The sequence below is a fragment of the Budorcas taxicolor genome, chromosome 23 (assembly GCF_023091745.1).
Source record: "Budorcas taxicolor isolate Tak-1 chromosome 23, Takin1.1, whole genome shotgun sequence".
Taxonomy (NCBI): Eukaryota; Metazoa; Chordata; class Mammalia; order Artiodactyla; family Bovidae; genus Budorcas; species Budorcas taxicolor.
The window spans coordinates 19,233,449-19,249,245 of NC_068932.1; the positions used below are offsets into that span (position 1 = coordinate 19,233,449).

Here is a 15,797-nt window from a genome sequence, read left to right on the forward strand (position 1 = left end):
ATTGAAATGAGGAGTGTTGATCTAACTTCTTATATTGCTGAACAGGGAAAACACTCGGATTCCTTTATGCAAGCAGAGCTGAGGATTTTATAGGCAGGTTGTCAGGGATATAAGTTTTTCCTGTTGGCAGTTAGGTTTGGGAGTCATGATTTGAACTGTGTTCTATCCAAGTCTGTGTGACAATGATCTAAACCATCATGGGATCCTACCATCTGCTTCTAGTGGTTCAAAATAACTTAGCACACTTGGCAGAGAAGATGAGAGCCTAGCTAAGGAATCTGGATTTATACTGATAGTGTTCATTTCCATCAGATGAGAGGCAGTCATCTGGGGGCACTTCGGGAAGAAAGTTTGATTTTGCGACCATCTCAGAGCTCCATATCTTTGTATATCACACTCAAACCACGAGAGAAACCAGCTACAAAAACCATGGGGGCTTTCCAGGTGGCATAGGGGTAAAGAATCTGCCTTCCAAGCAGGAGAGTGAAAGTGAAGTTGCTTAGTCGTGTCCTGCGACCCCATGGACTGTAGTTTACCAGACTCCTCCGTCCGTGGAATTTTCCAGGCAAGAGTACTGGAGTGGGTTGCCGTTTCTTTCTCCAGGGTATCTTCCTGACCCAGGGATTGAACCTGGGTCTCCTGCATTGCAGGCAGACGCTTTACCATCTGAGCCACCAACACTTGAAGGAGACGTGGGTTCACTCTCTGGGTTGGGAAGATCCCTTGGAGAAGGAAATGGCAACCCACTCCAGTATTCTTGCCTGGGAAATCCCATGGACAGAGGAGCCTGGCGGGCTCTAGCTCATGGAGTCACAGAGAGTCGGCCACAACTTAGCAACTAAACAACAACAACAGCAACACTGTAAAGGCACGGCTTCCTGGATACCTCTTCAAGTATGTTAAACCAACGGGATAAATACCGCGGTTTTATCAGATTTTGACAGTGTTCCCTCAGTGCACATGAGGAGCACTGGGAAATCCTCAAAAGGGAAGAATAAGGTGTCTCAGGTGGCATGTGTCCTGCTCCAGGGCCCATGGGCATCAGCATGCAAGGAGTGTGGCGATTCTGAGTCATTCTTGAGAAGGTCACTGGGGAAGATGCAGGCTGCCAAGAGCTTGCTGGTGTTTGGTAACTGGCCCACAGCTTGGTGCTCCAGCCCCTCGTCTGGAATGAACCAGATCCTGTTGTGGACTCCTGATGCTTGGCAGCCAAAGAAATGCTGACTTAAGGCCCTGGCCCTTCTCTAGGGATGAGGTAGCTTAGGACTTTTCAGTTCCTTGAGGCTTATGTTTGTCTGTCACCTAAACGAGAGCCTCTGGAAGACGAGGAGAAAGGAGAAGACGAGGACCTTTACTTCTCTGCTCACCAGAACTGCCCATGTATTCTGCTTCCCTGCCCCTCAGTGTAGAACCAACTGCTCGGAAACATGTTAGCTTTGCTCTGAAGTGCTCATTCACCAGGATTTCATCTGGGTCATCCGGAACAGAGTGGAAATCTCTGCCTGCAACGAGGGTGCCCACGTGAGTGGAGCTGGGATGGGGACACCACAGTATTGATGGTCAGCTATGCGGAGAGATTCCAGCTGCTGGGAATGATCTGGAAGAAAATGTGTTCTGGAGCTGAGAACAAATGAAATCTCTCAGAAAATAACAGTGAAGACATTGGATTCCTAAGCATCTTGGTTTAAGATGTCAAGTCACTGTAAAATATAAAAGCATTTTATAATCCTCTAATCTGCACAGTGATCTGTACACTACTAATCTGGGAGTTAAAACAAAACAAACAGTAAAACCTTTGGGAGCCGTACACATCTTTCCACTTAGTCATAGAGAGAGCTCCCAGGGGCTCCTCGCATGTTCACACCTTTGGCAAAATGGCTTAATGCCTGAATGAAGAACAGAATCTGGGTGAAATCAAAGATGCAAATCAGCTGGAATCTTGTTCCAGCATTTTCAAAGGGACAATAGTTCTCAACTTTGGCCACATATTTGAATTAACTTGGGAGCTTTAAAAAATACCGGTGTCTGGGTCCCAGCCCAGAGACTTTGGTTTAATTGGTCTTGGGGGCGGCTTGGGCACTGGGGTTTTTAAAACTCCCCAGGTAATTCAAAGTGCAGCCATGGTTGAGCAGCAGGAGCTGATGAAGAAACAGTGGGAATATGTTTGCAGCTGGGGCAAGGGTTGGCGGGGGGCAGGGAATCAAATAGCTTTCGAACCATTACATTCGGAATTTATTTTGAATAAACAGATTTTTTCTTACTCTTTTGGAGTACCATGTAAGAGCTCACATTTTAAAAACTAAAACAAAAATGTGAACTATTCAAAGGCGAATTTCTTGTTGAATAGTCGGAAGTGGGCACTTTTGCTATTTCTGCAGAACTGCCTCATTGAATGCCTTCCCTGTAGTGAGTTCTCTGGTGGGATGAACATGCTCCTCAGCATGGACCAGGGAAGTGTGTGTGTGACTTTACAGCAGGAATTCAGGACCAAAGCCGATGGAGCATTTGCACAGATAAAAAACTCTGCATTTCTTCAGCACTGAAAAGAAAAACTGCTCTGCTTGAAGGACAAAGTCTCTAAAGTCATTTAGATTTCTCTCAGGTCTCGGGTTGTGTCACAGAGAGCTCCACACAGACCAAGAGTGGCTCAAGCTCTCTTCAGGCAGAAGGAAGTAAGGGGTTAAATGTATCAGTCAGTGCCCTCACTGTATTTTCCAGATATGTTTATAATTATTTACTTAGATAATGCTGTGTACGTTGGCTATAGTTATTAACTCTTTAGGAGCCACCAAACACCCTCAAATAAGCACGAGGGTGAAAAGAATCCAAACTCCTCTAAGTTTTGATGAGTAAGCTTTCACTAAGTAAAATTTGGAAGGCTTATTTCTCTATATATTTATTTCTCTTTATTTTTTCTACAGACTGACTCTGAGGCTTACATATATCATATGTATTTATATTTATACTTGCGCAGCATCTATCTCAGACTTTCTGAACTGGAACACTGCTTGGACTTTGCTGGTTAGAAGCACTATCTTTCTGTTCACTCATAACCATCTCATGAATCTCCCCAGTCCCAGGCACCTCTCTTCCCACTCTGTGCTCCCAGTCTCTGAGTCTCCTCTGTTCTCCCGAGGGCCTCTGAGCGGCCTTTCAGAAGGGCTACAGGTAACACGGCCCCATCTGTAACAGCAGGGCCTTTTCCTCCAGGAAACAGAGGTCTCAATCCTCTTTTTTTTTCTTCCCTGACATTTTAAAACCGGCACCTGAAGCCCTGCAGAGGTTAACAGATTTCCTCACACACTCTCAGCTTCAACAGCACTATTGTTGTTCCTTACCTCTTACAGAACATCAAAGCAAATTCCAAATGCATTAAAGAAATGAATATAACAAATGAAACAAAAAAGAAACTACAGAAAGTAAAGCTATGTATTTTTCTGATTTCAAGAATATAAATAGATAAACATATAAGTGGAACAGAAGGAACCACAAAGCAAAAGATAAATTTAACTATATAAAAAGGGAACCCTTCTGCATGTCAAGATAATACCTTAAAAATGAAATAGTTGGAAAAAATAACAAAACGCTGAAGAAAATATTTTAACACATGATATACATGATTAGAAAAAATGTGCAAATCATTAATAAAGTGGATAACAGCCCATAGAAAAATAAATAAAGTGGACATAGAAAATTCACAGGAGCAATAAAATACTAATAAACACAAAAATTTTAACCTCACTAATACTTAAAGAATACAACTTAAAATAATAATACTATTCATTATGAAGTTGGAAGAGATTTTAGAATATTACTGTTCTGCATTGCTGAGGTAAATTGTAATAACAAATATTCATATTTCCTACTTTTCAGATCACTACAACTAAGCTTGCATGAGGTAAGAAAGTTGAACGATTAATTATAAGAGATAAGGTTCTATATGGAGGAGGAAATGACAACCCACTCCAGTTTTCTTGCCTGGAGAATCCCATGGACAGAGGATCCTGGTGGGTTACAGTTCATTGGGTTGCAAAGAGTTGGACATTACTGGGCGACTAACACACTGAGGTTGTATAACTGAATGGATTCCAAGGTGAACAGGCAGTAGTTATTGGGAAACATGCATTGAGGAATGGTTAAAAAGCTGAGACTCAAACTGTAAGGGCAGAGATATTGGAAAATTGTTATAAGGATGACATAGATTTACTCTGCTTAATTTTTCTAAAGCAAGGGTAGAAATGGAAAGAAAATGAGCTTTGGCCACAAGTAAGGAGGATCTTTCCTATAATTAGACTTGTTTAGTTCTAAAGTGGGCCAACTCATTTTCAGCTCAATTCATGAGATGAGTCTCATCTAGCACAAACGGACTGGCTTTTTGTCAGGGATGATATAGAAGAAGTACTCTGAGTACTTTCAGAATTCCCCTTTCTAAAGTCATCTTTTAATAACAGCAGAACTTTCATAGAATGGTTTATTTCAAGAAGAAACTAAACGATCCCAGACAAATGAAGATAATGGAAACCTGCAGGGAGTACATTTGGTTGACCAGTGTTCAAAATTTCCAAGTACCAACTAATATCTGCAGTCTAGTACTTAAACACTTAGACATCTTGAGTCTGCTGAGATGTATGGAGTAATGGCCCTTCAGTCCCAGAAAACAGGTCTTTGTGTTTTGTTTCTGAGTGAGAATTCTAAAAGGTAAGGTTTTCCCCAAAGCTCCTTTTGCCATATCTGCCCACGTCCCAAAATAAATGTGATGCTTCCTGTTAAGTGTGGTGGGTCCGGCGGGGGCCAGTTCAGCCCTTAGGACTTTTAATACTAGCCAAACTCTGAATTTGGAGATGAAGTATCTTAATGTGGTCTGTTCCAACAGGGACATGAGGATATTTTTAACGTCTTAGCACCTGGGAGTTACTTCAGTATTCTCAGAACCACTCTGTTTGGCTAACATCAAATGACACCTCTCTAAAGGCATGCAGTTAGATGCCAATGTTTTCCTTTGATATAGGATTTAATGAGGGTGAAATCAAAGCAAAAGTTATATCCCAGAGAGATGGAAAAAAATACCAATATGTAAAAAAAGGAAAAAAGTATGTTTATTTCTTTGCAGAATAGGCAAAAAGATTCTTGGTTCATAATAGGAGGCTTGAAATTCTTTCAGTTAAAAATTATGGCAGCTGAAGGAGAGGCTCATGCAGGTATGAAATTGAATCATTTTATATGAAACTAATTAGCCTCAAAGCAGAAATATTCTGCACCTCTCTCATGGCACCACCCACAGCCTGCTTCCTGTTAGTTTCTTGTTTCTAATAATAGAGCTGAACTTAATCCCTTCCCCTCAAATGTCCCTATTAAACAGCTCTTGAAGGTCAGGTGATGACGTGGCTTGGCATTAAGACAATCAAGAAATATCACATTAAACTTTACATTCAGACTTTCCCTCTAATTTGTCTACTTGGGTTTCCTTAGTTCTTATTAGTTATGGGACCACATTCATTAAGAATTTAGCCAGTTAGCCACTGCAAGTTAGAGGGCTGAAGAGAAACAGTTTTGTCTGGCACAAGTAGTATCTCAATCAAGCTGATGAGTGGATGAGGATAGGTACTCTCATTTCACTGGGTAGCCTCCTCTGACAGCTTCTTTCCCTCTGAGGAGGGGCTCCATTAGGCTTAGGGGAGCTGGCAGTGTCTGTGAGCTCTGGGTCAGAATATAATATGCTGAGAGTGATTTTTAGAGACCTCAAATCAAACCAACGTACAGTCACTCCTGGTATTCAGTAATCTTTGTTTGAGAAGAGCATAGGAGAAACAGAGGGGAATTCTTCCATCTAGTTGAGAAAAAAATGGTTTTCACTAAAATTTTGTGACTTGGAAATGGAATCTTAAAAACAGCTCAGAGAAGAACTTTTGATGAAGATCTGAAGTTAGGATTTTTGAAGAAAAGTTAATGGAACTGGGATGAGTTAGCCTAAAGGAGAGAAAACTGATGGCTCACCAAACCCTTTTCTAAACAACTCATAATGTCTCATGAATACATAATATATTATATTCATAATTCTAAGATGGAATGACCTCAGCGTTAAGACAGAGATTGGCTATCCAATGTATAAGTATATATATTTGTATATATATTTATTTACAAATATATATATTTGTAAATAGTGTATATTTGTCAATATCATTATAATTTTATTCTGCTTGGCTTTGGGGTAGTGCAGTGTTGAAGAAAGCACAGGAGACGCAGGAGAACTGGACACTAGGTACTTTCTAACTCCACCAGTTGCTAGCTGCGTCCCTCTTCAATAAGTCACTTAGGGCCCTGAAATTCAGTCTCTTCAACTCTAAAATGCTTCTTGGTGCTGTTTATTATCTATAAAGTCCCAGTCACAGGCACAGCTGGCCCCAGTGTTCTTATAAAATTAAATGTTCAGACAGGATTGAAACTGTGGGCACTCCTTTCCTAGGGGTCTTTAGACATAGGGCATCTTCTGATCCAGATGTCCTAGTCACAGACTGGGGGCAGGGGAGTGAGCCAGACCACCTCAAAGTGTTATCCCACCCCGGGTTTCTTAGCCTCAGCGTGTCAGAATAGAAGAGCCAGCGCGATGAAAGTTGTTTCCTTCTTTTCCAATTTTTGGATCATTCTCCCTCCAAATGGAACTGAATATGACACATAGGGAAAAATGCTGGGATCTGACCAAACACCTGCTCCTGGGTTGACTTTCCCTTACAAAGTGAGTCCTCCTGTTTTTTTAAAAAATTAATTTACTTTTTAATTGAAGGATAATTGCTTTACAGAATTGTGTTGGTTTCTGCCAAATCAACATGCATCAGCCATAGGTATACGTATGTCCCCTCCCTCTTGAAACTCCCTCCGACCTCCCACCCCATCCTACTTCCTCTAGGTTGTTACAGAGTCCTGGTTTGAGTCCTCCTGTTTTTTGATACAACTTGCCTTCTTTGGCCCAACTTTATGTTGCCTTCCTGTTTGTTGAAGGACGTTGGAGATATTTATGTCTTGGGAGAGATGATTCCCTAGTGGATGATGCTCACTGATTTGTGATCACGTGAGGCATTGGGCAGATTCCCTAGGGGATGGTAAAGCTGTGCAAAGGTGCTGTTAGATTTACCTAGTGGGGGAACGATTACTGTCTGAGGTGTGAATGGCTATGGCTAGTCTTCCCTTCAGAAAGATGAGAAAGCAGGGAAAACGACAGGGGAAGGACCTGCAGCTGGAGATTTTCTGGAAAAGAACTGGTCTGATATTACCACCACTTTCTCTTATAGCATCGTTTCTTTGTGTGGCCTTTTGATGGCTTGAAGAAGCTACTCTCCTGGTGACCACAGAGACTATAGGCTCCAAAAGAGAAGTGGGAGTTGAGGGGAGGGAAATGGAAGAGAATAATAGAATCTTAGAGTTTGATGGGAAGCAGTAATCTTTCACCTCAACCTCCCACTGAGTAAGGAATCTTAAAGCACCCCTGAGATGGCCATGTTGCTCATTCTTTGATTAATAGTCTACCTCCTAAGGAAGCCTGTCCTGTCCCCAGTTAAACCAGGCAAGCCTTTGAAAAATGAGCTCATTTTGTGGTGAGCTCTTTGTCTTTTAAATTGTAGTCCCTGGTTTTCTGTCATTTTAGAGGATCCTAGGCCAAATCTGTTTCCTTTCACTTAGCAGTCCTTTGGATATCCAGAGAAAGTCCTCACAGGTTACCTTATTTTTCTTGTCTAAATCAAATCTCTCCATTTTCTTCAGCTATCCCTGCAGAATATATACTCCAGACACAGAACACCCTTCTCTGATCCATACTGCAGTTTTCTAAGTTTCCCTGCTTCTATCCCATAGGGTACAGGGCACTCACTTTTTATCTGGTTCCTAGAATGAGAAGGCAATGGCACCCCACTCCAGTACTCTTGCCTGGAAAATCCCATGGGCAGAGGAGCCTGGTAGGCTGCAGTCCATGGGGTCACGACACGACTGAGCATCTTCACTTTCACTTTCATGCATTGGAGAAGGAAATGGCAACCCACTCCTGTGTTCTTGCCTGGAGAATCCCGGGGATGGGGGAGCCTGGTGGGCTGTCGTCTATGGGGTCGCACAGAGTCGGCCACGACTGAAGCGACTTAGCAGCAGCAGCAGCAGCAGAGTGAGAATAATCTCTTACCTAAAGAGTTGAGATTTGAGTGTTGGGTCTCTTGACTAGTTTGCTCACCGAGATGAGAAACAGGAACCTTCGCTGAGGACCTGGATGCCTGGACTACGGCTTTTGAGTGGCCTCAAGGGTGTTACCTATAGAATACCTGACGACCCAGTTCCCCAAGTTCACATGCCACTACCTTTTCAAAGATCTGAACTATTTCCAGCCTTGATGGCAATTCCAAGAGAAGGAGAATTACCCCATGTTCTCTACTAACTGAAAAAGTTTGCCAGTATCTCCCTGCTCCTAAAGCCCCAGGCCAAAAGGCCCCACTGGTAGCCTGACTGGCACACTGATTTGCTTTATATCCTCTTCCTGGTTGCTACCGACAGGGGCAGCTACAGGTTCCCAGAGCTTTCCATCCCTGCTCTGGACTAACATGGCTTCAGGTGACAGCAGGAATTAGCAGGCCAAGAACACAGAATCTGGCCCCAGAGGCTTATAAAACAGAGACGGAGACACCAAGGCTGAAATCACTTCCTAGCATTTCCTTTCATCCTTTCCTGCAGAGCCTGCTGCACTGAATTGGCACCTTTCCTGTGAGACCCACATCCCAGACCACCGAGGGCTCCTGCTCCCACTAGCAGTGACTGAGCGGGACAGCGGGATGTGGGCACTGAGCGTGCACACAGCCGTCCCTGTCTGGCAGCCTGCAGTCAGAGATGGCGCAGCGTGTCCTCTCTAGAGTGAGAGAGGCATGAAATGAGCAGCAGCTCACAGGAAGAGGAGCCTGCTTGGAGGGGTGAAGGGCCCAAAGTTCCACAGTGAAGCAGTGGCAGGATTAGGGCTGGAATCCAGTTCTGTAGACTTTCAATTCCAAACTCTCTTTAATATAATATAGGTATAATCATATGTGAGTGTCTGTGGTTATATATGTATCTGTATGCATGGATGTGGGAAATTTTTATTTGTAGAAGGCTTCATTTCACCCATACACTCTAACTTGATTCTCACAATAACCTCATCTGACAGGTGAGCAAGGTGAGGTCACACAGGTAAATGGTAGCAGCTGGGTTTATAGCCAGACTTTCTGGTTCCAACTCCCTCTTCTTACAATTACATGACATTGCTATTTAATTTCAGTTGGTGTTACCAAATTCCTCTTCAGGACCCCTGTGGAATGAAATTCTTTTTCCTGTCCCCCTCTGACAATCTAATAAAGCCATTACATAGCTCCTCAACAATATGCGGACAAGGTGAGCTACAAGACAGCATAACTTGGAAAGCAGCATATCCGTAGCCACTGAGAGGCACTTCAGTCACTTTACAGACAGAGGCAGGACAGAAGCCAGGACGTGGGCAGTTCAAACATCAGAGCTGTAATCCTGGAGGCAGATGTAGAGTTGGGCAAACAGGGTTAGAGGTTTGTGCCCTTGGGCGATGGAGAAACAAGCTCATAAAATGATGCCACCTGCCATCATTTCTGCATGGTTTTGCATTGATGCAAGTCTTATCATTTCTTTTTATCATAATCTTAACAAATGTCTTATTCACATATTATCTTAAAAGTCTAAGAAGATGCCACTTTTGAAGAACATCCTTAGAGCAGTTATTCTTCTCTTCATCCCCAACTGGCTAGAGGTCTAAGGTGAGGAAAAGGAAGGCAATGCGTATTTACTGAGCATTTACTATGTGTCACGAAATTTATACAGAAGACTTCATTTGCTCCTCTCCATGGAAAAAGTTTTACAGCTCAAGAAACGGAGGCTCACAGAGATCAAGGAACTTGCCTCAGGACATACAGCCAGCAAGCGGCAGAGCAGGGACTGACACCTTAGCCTGTTAGACTAAGGCCTTTGGTTAGTTTCCTCCAAGCGGTACACGTGGTCTTCTGGACGCAGGGCAGGCTCAGCTCCCAGTCATCTTGGGTTCTAAAGGACCCTGAACTATCATAATCACTGTTGTGGAGTCACCTCTCTGCCGGATGTGACTTTGCAGGTCGCGACTGAACGGCAGTGCAAGAGGTAAGCACACAGGCCTCAGAAGATTAGGCCTGGATGAGAATGGTAGAGCTGGAAGGGACTTCGCCATATGTATAACTCTTGAATTCTGCAGATGAGAAAACTGAGGCCTAGGGATTAGGACTAAAGGATTTGCCCAGCTTATTTAGTGAACCAGAACAGCGTCTTCTGCCTAGAATGAAGACCAGAAACTCAGCACACCAATCGTGAACTACTGGGAAATGGAGAGAGGGGATGAAATACTTGAGAGTTCTGCTGGGATAGGTAGGCTTGAGAGTAAAGGACATGCAGCCAGGAAAAAGAGCCAATCTGTGAACCCAGACTGCAAATAACAAATGCAGGGTGGGCTAAAGAGACTCAGTAAGTGACTTCCCAGATTGTGTTTTGTTCCCATAGCATACAGTTGGAAACCAAATGCAAGCCACCAAGGTTGCAGTGAAATGGCGAACAATTACAGCGTGAATAGTTGTGGGCAGCTGTGGGAGTTCAAGCCACCTGCTCCAAGTTTACAGCTTTGTTAAACTTGGTAAACATTAAAAGTGGAATGGGAGCGCTCCCAGTCTGTACAGCACTCATGTCCTTCCTGGGAGGCCTCCCTCCAGGATGAGGTGGCCTTAGGCTGCTTTCTGTTGGTAGAGGTCAGCGCTGCCAGAGTCTCTAGATGAGACTGAGGGCAATAGAGATGTCACAGAATCATATAATTACAGAGTTTGAAGAGACTGCAGAGCTCCCAGAAAAGATAAGGAAACAGTTCCAGAGAGGAGAAGTGCCCAAAGTTATAAAGTTGGGGCAGAACTGACTTTTATTTTTTCTTACAGTATTTTATTTCTTTCTCCAAGTTTTTATTCACATTTATTTTTTAAATTAAATTAAAAATTAATCCAAATTAATCCCAAATTAAATCTTTTAGTTAAATACAAATTTTTAATTTATTAGAAGTGACTCCTGATCTCTGAACTTCTGATTTTTGTCCGGTGCTCTGTCCTTTAGAGGTGCTCTATCTCACAAGATTTGTAGATGTTGACAAATAGTTACAGTAGTATAGAATGCTACCCCTGGAAGGGACGTGGTTCTTAACTACCACTGTTTCTGGTTGTTACATGACTGGGGGCACTATTAACATTTAGTGGGATTCTAAATAGCTTGAAATGTGATCATCTGGCATAATGCATAGTCCAGATACCAAGAATGCCCTTGTTGAGATATATTTAGTCCATCATTTGAGTTTATTGTTGGGGACCCCAAGCCTAGAGGGGCTGGGAAGGGCTTGTCCAGGGTGCTAAAGGGAGTAAGCAGTCCCTGGGTGAATTAGCAGCAACCTTGGTGCCCTCAGCAAAGCAGTCATCCAACTCCCTCCACATCCAGCTCCTATGGCACTCCCTCCTAAGCTGTTTCTGGGCTGGGACTTACTTGGACTTCAGGCCCTCCTGTCCATAGGGCTGCAGCAGATACTGGTGCACGAGCTTGTCCCTGAGAGTCCCGGCCAGTTTGATTTTCTTTCTTGATCGGTGCAAGTTGATGATAAAAAGCGTAATGGACCCTCGAACATAGTTGTGGCTGATATCCAGAGAGAGAGAGGGAGAGATGGAAATAGTGGTCTGTTAGATGCTTCTAAATCATTTATGAGCTGCACAGAACAGGACTACCCCAGGAAAGGGCATTTACTTCATGATTCTTGGCCATCCTGGACTTTGAAAGACAGAAAGGCCTTCTTACAGTGGTTTCCTGCAAGGAAGATACCCAGTTCCCACCATATGCCTTTTGTTTTTGCTTAAATATATTACAATGATTTTAGAAAATAAACTATCTTTTTCTGAATATGGAAGGCTGACTGGGAAAAAAAGGCAAAATATAGAGAAACACAGAGAAGAAAAAGAAAAGTCCCCCAGAATCCAAGTGTTTTAAGATATGATAACATTTTGGTTGACAACCTTCCAGTATTTTTAGTTTAATAATTTGACAAATATTTACTGAGTTCTTTGACACATACATATATATTTCTCAGTTTTTACATAATTGGGATCACATTGTTAGCATTTTTTTTTAGTTCATGAACATCTTCAACATGCTGCCATGTTATTGTATTATTTATTCTTCTACTTATAAAAGAATGCTAAGTTCTTCATTTGTAGAAATTTATTTAACTAGCCTCCTCCTTTGGGGACATAGTTGTTTTTAATTTTTTTGCTATTATAAATTATGTGATGAAGGACTTTATTTACATAAACTTTTTGGACATCATGATTATTTCAGATAGATAAAATACCGGAAGTTGCAGACACTTGGTCAAAGGGGAGGCAGTGCATGATTCCTCATCAAATCTGCTGCTTCATTCTCAGTGGGGCTCCTCCCTGTGGGAAGATCTTTTTGTCCCTGCTCTGTTGAGCCTAGAGTGATCACATGACTGGTGTTGGTCAATGCAATGTGGATGGACGTGTGAAAACCTCTGGGCAGAGGCTCTAGTCCGTATTTTGCCATGTCTCTTTTCCCTCTGCCAGAAGTCTGACAATGTTCTTGATTAAGGCTGCTCTCTTGATCTGGAATGAGGATGATATGGAGGAGAGCTACGTCTGAGCCGTGACAGAGGAGTAGTGTGAAAGAGAAACACGTTTTCTTAGTGAAAGCCTTGGAGATTTGCAGTTCCTTCGTTATCACAGTATAACCTCACCTATCCTGACTAATACATTTTTTATCGAGAAAGCTTGCATCAATTTGCTCTGATCACCTATGTGTGAGAGCACCCATTTCCACATATCCCTAAGAACATCAGATATTAATAATAACCTTTTAAAAGGTTACAGTTTAAGGTTTAAAATATCACCTCTCAAACCCAAGAGGTGATAATGGGATTTCAATGTTGTATTAATTTGTATTTTTAAAAAATTCACACTGAGGCACAGTATTTTTCTTATTTGCCTCTTTGCCATTTCATTTCTTTCTTTGTAAACTGATTGTTCATGCCCTTTGCCTGTTTTTCTATTGATTTTTTTAAACTATTTATTTATTAAAGATAGTGATCCTTTGTTTTCAGGTATATTGCAAAATTTCCCCCAGTTTTCTTTGACTAATTCAGTTTGTTTACACTGTACTCTGATGTATAAAAATTAAAAATGTTTAGGTAGTCAAATTTATTAACCTTTTTGATTTCTACTTTTGCAGTTTTATCTACTCCATGATTATAAAACTATTCACTGTTTCGGAATCCTTTTAAACCAGTACAGGACATTCAGAAGCCTGAGAGAACTACATGTTTGTATGCAACAGCCACTAGCATTATCAACAAGATTGCAATGATTTCCTTCTCTCTTGTAGGAAAAAGGACTTTGTTTCTAAGGGGTCCCTTAGGGCCCCCTCTGGATGGGTTAATGAGAGAAAGTAGAAAAAATGGCCTGGTCCTGCCTTCAAAGGAGGAGTTCCAAGAAACTCGAAGTCAACTGAGCCCAAAATATCAGTCTCTGCAGAAAGAGCGCACCTCAGCCTCTGAGTCACTCATCTATGCCTCTAAAGCTGCTAATTAAGAGTTGAATGACTAACAGCAGGTTAACACAATAACTTAGATTAAAAAAAATACAGTTTCCAGGGCTCATTCCATTATTTAATCCATTTGTGACTGTGTCTGAGAACTGATATTTTTTAAAAATCTCAGTATATTTGGCAGATGAGTTTGGTTTGGGAACCACTTGCCTAGAGTAATCCGTTAAGATTATGTGATTAATTCCCAATGTATATCCTTTTGGCTGTGTGTCTGATGATTTTTCTTGCATCTGTAGGAGGGTACATTATTGCATTCAAGGCTTTTTGTATGCCTGCACTGATATTCTGAAAAATTATTAAGTGATAAATTATTAAACGACCCTTCTATTTAGTCCTTTCTCCTCTGGTCCTTCTTCTCAATCCCCTGAAGCATGTGAACCAACTTTTGGAGCCAAATTAGCTCAATCAGAAGAGAATGCCAATTTATTCTGAGTGGACTTGTGTCATTAGAGACCTGAAGAAAGATGCTGCTAGCTGATGTCAGCATTTATCATTACTGAAAGTGAAAGTCACATTGTATCCAACTCTTTGCAACTACATAGTCCGTGGAATTCTCCAGGCCAGAATACTGCAGTGGGTAGCCTCTCCCTTCTCCACCGGATCTTCCCAACCCAAGGATAGAACCCAGGTCTCCTACATTGTGGGCGCATTCTTTACCAGCTGAGTCACGAGGGAAGCCCAAGAATACTGGAGTGGGTAGCCTATCCCTTCACCAGCGTATCTTCTTGACCCAGGAATTGAACCAGGGTCTCCTGCATTGCAGGTGGATTCTTTACCAACTGAGCTATCAGGGAAGCTGTTACCACCATCATTAAAAAAACACCAACTATTTCCATTGGTGGGCTTTAAGTTGTGTGCAAAACCGAAGAAGACACCATTAACTACAGGTACTCTAGGCTTCAAAGTGTGAACAAAAATAGGCATGCAAGGGTACCAATTTTCACAGACTGTGGTAAACTCTTCTGCTAACTATCACCAGACAACCTTCTCAAAGGCCAGCAGCCCAGGAGGAGAGAGCTGCGTGCTTGCGTTTATGAGTTTCTCCTCTGCAGAGTTAGGGCAGAATGAGCCGTTGGAGACCGCAGAGGAGAAGGGCAGGATGTGGGGAAGTGGTGGATGGGAGGGAGACCTGAAATCACAGCATTGCTTCAGGGAAGCTGTCTTTTCAAGTTGCTTGGCAGTGGTCTGATTTCCATTTCCATAGTTCCCTGGGGGAGACAGACCAGCACGGAAAGCCAGCTCAGACACCAACTTGCGGAGGCTCCCATAGGGCTCATGGAGCCTCCTCAGGGAGGGCCTGACACTGAAGACCCCCCTGTCAGTCCTTTTTGCTGCTTGGCTGGTGGGCAAGGACATTAAGCAGAGGCCTTTTGGCTGTGAAGACACATTCTTGGCTGGGGAATGCAGCACCAACCTGAAAGTACTATGTTGAGAATCCAGATTCCTGAAAAATGTCCATTCTCTGCTGACAGAAAAATAATTTTGGAGGAGTATCTGCTCGCTAAGAAAATGGGGTCTTATTGAAGGTGTGGCCTGGAGGCAACTGGTGACCTTCTGATGTCAAGTCCAGGTGGCTTTTGGTTCTCTTAGTGCCCCTTTCTTTCTGGTAGAACATCTATCTTGCTCCATTGTCTCATTCACAGTGAGATTTTTTCACTAGCAGAAAAGGCCTGTATCTGGAGTTCATCTTTCCGGCTGTTCTTTTGCGGCCTGACATCTCTGTGTTGCCATGGGAGGAGGAGGAAGTGAGTCAGGATGGGGGCTGGAATTGGAATATCATGGATATAAGAGGTGAGGGGTGTCATATTGGGAGGTGCCTCTTGACTTACAGATGAAAAACAGTCCCTATTCTAGAAATATTTTCAGTGAAGCTGGGAGACTAGGAAAGGGAAGGGAGGATGATGCTTTGAAATCCATGTCCATTTCCAGTGAAAGTCTACGTATTTGAAAACTGGGTTGGTCCATTTTCTCCAAATCTAATTCAAAGTTTTTGGGTTCGGTAAGTCAGGCCATGTTTTGCCAAACATCTTTTTCCCAATTTCAAAGCCCCTGTGTATTTTAAGGGAAATTTAATCCACATGTTTTTGATTCATTTACACTTAACT

General features: G+C 42.6%; 1 protein-coding gene across 1 annotated transcript in view; it reads right to left on the reverse strand.

Moving 5' to 3' along the window:
* Window positions 1-15,797, reverse strand: part of HPSE2 (heparanase 2 (inactive)) — a 688,998-nt gene that overhangs the window by 8,367 nt on the left and 664,834 nt on the right. The window contains exon 11 of the mRNA XM_052661035.1: window positions 11,569-11,715. Coding sequence (XP_052516995.1) covers window positions 11,569-11,715 — 147 coding nt within the window. The remainder of the gene's footprint in view (window positions 1-11,568; window positions 11,716-15,797) is intronic.